Here is a 6,000-nt window from a genome sequence, read left to right as displayed (position 1 = left end):
CCTCATATTCATAAAGGGATGAGTAAAATCCTCATTAAGTCACGGTCTGTCACATCCTGGAGTGTTAGCAACCTTCTGCAACCCCTCTAAAAAGTGGCAAAGTATACTGTCTTATTATTAAAAGCCATTAATCCACAGTGGCTTTGTCTTCTATCTTGATGAATAGAAATTATTTAGGGGAAAAAGTCTCAAACATCTATATTTGTCAAGAGACAAAATAAAAGAGATAAACATTCAATTTCCTTGGAGTGAAATAAAAATTTACTTTTCATACTATCTTGCTGTTAAATCCATGTAATTTTGTCTTCTTGCAAGACACTACTTTATTATTTGATATCCTCCTGGATAACTGCAAGGATGATTTTAATGCTTAGCAATATCAGCCCACTGTTACTGTAAGGACAGACACATGTTCACAGAGTTAACCCCCACTATGGTAAACCTGTAATCAAACAGATGTTCCCAACACTCAGTTTGGATGCAAGAAAAGCAATAATGTGAGCGTTTCCAGGGAACAGGGCATGTTTGTTAGCTCAGTTAGCCACAGCAGGCTTTTGCCTCTGGGAAAATGAGAAGGGGACCGTGCTGTCTTCTCAGCATGGTATGAGATACTTGAAGTAACTCACTCAAATATATCCCAAATCTTCGTCTTGCTGCTATTTATGTACCCAGAAGCAAAGTCAAAATCCAGTTCTGCTTGCTTTCGTGTTTGCGTTTCTACCTGCTCAGTATCTCCCCTCTCCTGGGGGGACACACAGCCCTAGCAATGAGGGCTCCTCACCCATTAGAACTAGTCGGAACTAGAAGATCTTTAAGGTCCCTTCTGACCCAAAACATCCCAGGATTCCATGATTCCGTAAGACATGCGTCTTTGATTTCACCTTTGCGGCCCACCCTTGACCCAAGGGCCCGTAACACCACCCAGAATCTGGTAACTCTTTTAAAATCCTGCTGTTGATTTTGATCTGGACCCCGTCTCTCACACTTTGGTCGGGATTCCACCTCTTTCACTTTGGCCAACCCCTTCCCATGCTGCTGGAAGAATTCGGGCCACACTTACCGGTTGGTCTCACACATCCCCTGGTAGGCTTCGATCGCATCCTCCTGGTCAACGTGCTTGTCACTGTTGGGCCAGCTGGCATTGCTGGGGATGCCCTCCTAAATCCAACAAGCAAAACAGCAGCATGACATCGTGCACTCCTCTTCCTGCCTTTAAAAGTCCCCCCCAATGCCAAACAGCTCCCAAACATTCTATTAAGAGCTGTTAGGAGCTTCTGTTGAGAGCGTCCCCAGGGCATCCAACAGACTAGAGAGTTTCTCTGAACTCGCACACGTGCAAACAGACAGCAGGAGAGAGGAGAGGTGGAAGTGATGCAGTGAACACGAGAGGATAAGTGGGGTGCTTGGTCTGAAATACGAAACATACCAAAACCTCGAGGAATGGTAAGACAGTGAATAAAAAAAGCCCAAGTTAGAGTTTTTGGAAAAATGTACTCTCCCATTGGAATGGGCTCTAAAAACAAAAGCACATCACAGCTGTTTAAGAGACAGGCTCTCCTCTTGTCTACACACCAGCATAAACACATTACAGCTGCACCAGCCTCAAGTGAGCAGAATCTGACCCAGAAGCTGTTCCTCCCCATCCCATTTTCCTGCAGAATAACAGCGCTGTCAGAAAACATCACCAGGAACATCTCGGACCACCACACCTCGGTATAGGACTGGAGAAGCTATTCCTTGGTGTGGGGCTGGCTAGACCTCATCAGGTATGTTGTCAAGCACCTTACAGCAGTACCACGAGGTATGTAGTCCTGGGGTGTCTAAAATGTCATGGGCTGCTTCTCATCCATAGGCAGAACCTCCTATATCCCTGCACGACCCCCTGTGACCAGCCCAGGCCATCCTGCACTCAGAGCCTACCAAAGCACAAGAGGCATCGCTCAGGTAGCCACTGAATTTCCACCAAGAGAAGGGAAAATGGAGAAGAAAAGCCATTACCCTCTCCTTTAGCGTGTTTTTCCCCGTCTCCGTTTGCTGGGCTGCCTTCATGATCTGTGACCTCAGGATGAGCACCTCCTCCTTCCGCACCTCCAGCTCCTCGTTGGCCGCTTTCAGGTGGCTCAGGAGGAGGTTGTAACTGTCCCTGACATCGCTGGATGAGTTGTTCTGGGTCGCTCGGTCTGCAATAGCCTTCCTCAGCTCGTTGAGTTCATTTTTCAGCTTCTTGTTCTCCGACTCCAGCTCTTGCCTCTGGAAAATATTGAGCCATTAACCAGTTTGGATAAGTTGTCTTGTAATGCCTCATCCTTTTCTGAGACACCTCTAAGGTGACTCAATTAGTAGTGATTATGGCTGAATGATGAATTAAAGACAGGATATGGATTTTGCAGCCAGTCCAGCCACGTGTGGTTCAGAAAAGGGTTTTACTTTTATCAGCAGCCTGTTGCTGTTTAGTAACAACACTAACAGGGGACACAGAGGAGATTTTTTATTTGGTGGCACTATTTTTAAACACAAAAGCAAGCTGCTAAAGAAGCTAAACACGTTATTTTATTCTCCACCTCTTCTCCTTCTCAATCAAGAAATCACCACAACCCCACAATGTTCAGCTCATCTTTCAAATTCATTAGGTAAGCTGGAAGGTGCTGATTTACATGACCCATCATCATGGCAGGCATCCCATCAGGTGAGCCACGGGTCTGTGAATTCCCACTACAGCTTCTTTTCTCATACACCGTGTAATTCCCTCACCCTGGTGCGGTGTTTGTAGCTGGAGGATTTTCTTGCCCTGACATCTCATCAAATGCTGCCGTTTGACAGGCAGGGGCAACACTGTACAGGTTTGACTGTGACTATTTCTCCTGAATAACAATGTGTTTGCTGAGACAGCTGAAGGGCTCATTTGCTTCTGCATGACAGCAGAAGACAGAAGAACGAAAATCCTGTAGCTAAGACAGCCTTTCTTTTAGCATGTCACCCCTGAAACTTTGCAGGTGGCAACACAACATTTGGCAGCTCTTTGCAAGCACCCAAAACCCACCTGGAGCATCCCAGCTGGGTCAAGAGCAGCTTTACTTCTGCAGCAGCGCAATCATAGAATCACAGAATGGTTTGGGCTGAAAAGGACCCTTAAAGCTCATCTCTTTCCAAGCCCCTGCCATGGGGCAGGGACAACTTCCACTACCCCAGGTTGCTCCAAGCCCCGTCCAGCCTGGCCTTGGACGCTTCCAGGGATCCAGGGGCAGCCACAGCTTCTCTGGGCAACCCGTGCCAGGGCCTCCCCACCCTCACAGCCAGGAATTTCTTCCCAATATCCAATCTAAATCTACCCTCTTTCAGCTTAAATCTGTTAGTCTTTGCTACAGGTCACAGACAGGGTGGGAGCCAGACTCCTGGGGTCTTGCTCACAGCCAGTATCCAACAACCCACCTTCTCCTTGCACTGATCTTCCACCCCCAGCTACTGCAGGGTGGCACCCAGGACTGCTCCCTCCTGCCCCCACGCACCCAGACAATGCCAAAACCCAACAGGACCCTTATCCAACATGGCACAAACCAAGACACCTGCAAAATGAGCTGACAAAGTCTGCCGTCTGAGTGATTTGGGATCAGCTCTTTCCCAGGGACAAACCCCGTGTGGATCCTCTACAACAGCACAAGCTCTGTCCCCACTGAGATCCAGGTGCTTCCCTCTCCCCACCACCTTTTGAGCCTTTCCACAGCTTTCTTCCACAATCCCCTTTATCTCTGGGATATCTGCTTCATTATCACCTTGGGCTGAGGCGAGCTAATGAATCCAAAAATGGCTGGGGAGGATGGGGGCAATTTATACAATTTATACAGTCGGTAGCTAGCACAGCTGTGTAAACCTCGTTTCCATAGGAAACGGGTGTTGTAATTATAAATCCTTACAAATTATAAATAGCAAGGCTTATCACAGCAGAGGTGTGAACAGAATAGCTGATCTGGCATCTGGACAGCACGCTCCTAGCTAAACAAACAACATCAGCAATGGAGCGTATTCAGGTACTCGATACCATCTGTCATTTAAAAAAGATAGGATAAGAAAATGCATGAGATCCAGCAATTCTTCCACCTTAGGCACAGCTCAGCTAAGGGAGCACATGACACATGGGCTTCTCTGTACAGGTTTTTAAAGCAAGAGTTGTGCACGTGGTGGGAATTGATACCAAACTGGGTTTTAAGTGTTCCTGCTACGTGGCTAAAGCATCATCTTCACTCTTTAACTGTTAATTCACTCTCTACTGATTATGCTCAGCGACAGGTAAAGGGCAAGATGAAAGCAATTACCTGCTTTTCTGCACAAAATGGCTCTCCTGTGATTTTTGTTATTTGCTGGTTAAGACCTCTGATTTCCTTTTTCTTTACTTTCCTCCTCCCCCTCTCTAACCCTTTCTCCTCCTCCTCCTTTTTTTAATGGGTAAGCCACACTGCTGACTCCAAGGACTGGTCATATGAAGTTCAGCTCTGGATAGAAACAAAGCCAGGAAGACTGGGAAAGAAAGGAATAACCAACAACCCTGCTTCAAAAGCCAAGCCTTGGACTCTACTCAGAGCTTATGTGTAAATTCATTCCCAAACTCAGTTGTGCCTCGTGCTTCTGCTAAGAATCCTAGAATGGTTTGGGTAGTAGTCTGACCCCCCCTGCCATGGGCAGGGACACTTGCCACTACTGAAAAATCTATTTCTCCCTTACAAAGAGCAGGTAATTTCTGCCTGCTGTAACGACGAGTTTTAGCTCAAGTTTCCCACATTTCTTCGCAGTGTTACAAAAGGAAAGAACTAACTCAAAGACACTGCAGCCAGTGTCTTTCTAAAACCTGAAACCTTTCTGAACTGGCTAAGGTGTCTCAGTTTGTAAAAGATGGAGCATCAGTGGAGCATTCAAGCCAATATCTCTTCCTCCTCCATGACCGGTATCTCATGGACCACTCAAGAGCATCCACAGAAAGATGTGTGTGAGCTTTTAGGCACCTCAGCCTGGTTCCCCAAGATAAAGTCTTTTAAAGCTGGCAAAAAGGAAAAAATAAACCTATATACAGCAGGCTCTTAAAGGAGCCCGAGATAGTGTAAGTTTTTGAGATACAAGTTAGCAGGAGAAATACAGAGAGGAAGAGCTTTGCCATAGAGCTGCTGAAGCAGCTGTCGTGGGGGAAGGAGGGACAAGCAGCCCTCAAAATCAGCAGTAAGTCACTCTTTCATTGCAGAGAGAGACTTCAAGGCAGTGTCCTATATCCAGATGTGGGGAAAACACAAGTGAGGTGTATTTGTCTCTCTTTTTCACTGTTGCCTCTCAGGGAAACATCCTGTGTTCCTATAGGGAACATAAAATCCCTGCAGGTTCATTTTCCACCTGTTTTAGGCTAAAGAGCCCTTAATTTTTAGCAATATAGGCTACTACCTACTCATATGAAATGGTATTAACAGTGAGTTTTCAAGGTTTCTTAGATACGCAGGACTACGCATGTTAGTACATTAGGAATGTAGAAAGTAAGAAAATCCAAAATTACAACCTCCTCTCTGAACTTTTTTGGGTTAAAGCTTGAAGAAAACACACTTTTTGAACTCACACTGAAGCCAGAACTCCATAGAAGCCATTTAAGAAGGTGCCATCCTTCTTCTCCTAGAGGCTGTGCAGAGGTACTAATGAAACTCAGCAGGGTTTCCCTCTGCCACAAAAAGCACATCCAGCCAGTGCAACATAAATACCATGCTCAGAAAATAAAAAAGTGGATGGATTAAATGACAGAAAAAGCTTCTGCTAGAGGTGTGTGCTTAGTGAGGGTTGAACATCCATCCTTTCCACCTCTAATTTCTGTGGTCTTTGTGTCCTTCAGAGGAGATGATGCAGAAGCAAAAATGGTGTTACTACTGACAGATGGTTTAGCACTGTGTTACTCTGGATAACATGTGTCCCTCTGGACTTCTTAGTTGTATTGCAATATTTGTTATGGGGATGGGGAGAGAAGGAGCCTCTGAA

At 45.9% G+C, this 6,000-nt stretch overlaps 1 protein-coding gene across 1 annotated transcript in view; it reads right to left on the bottom strand.

Moving 5' to 3' along the window:
- The window catches only part of MYO5B (myosin VB), a gene marked incomplete at both ends in the record, with an annotated part of 78,880 nt that overhangs the window by 15,784 nt on the left and 57,096 nt on the right, over positions 1-6,000 (bottom strand). Inside the window, 2 exons of the mRNA XM_027908172.1 lie at positions 1,061-1,158; positions 1,999-2,250. Of these exons, the coding sequence (XP_027763973.1) occupies positions 1,061-1,158; positions 1,999-2,250 (350 nt within the window). The remainder of the gene's footprint in view (positions 1-1,060; positions 1,159-1,998; positions 2,251-6,000) is intronic.

Source organism: Empidonax traillii, unplaced genomic scaffold (assembly GCF_003031625.1).
Source record: "Empidonax traillii isolate 1590-97213 ecotype Southwest subspecies unplaced genomic scaffold, ASM303162v1 scaffold1639:size91121, whole genome shotgun sequence".
Lineage (NCBI taxonomy): Eukaryota > Metazoa > Chordata > Aves > Passeriformes > Tyrannidae > Empidonax > Empidonax traillii.
This window is presented reverse-complemented; position numbering and strand designations above follow the sequence as displayed.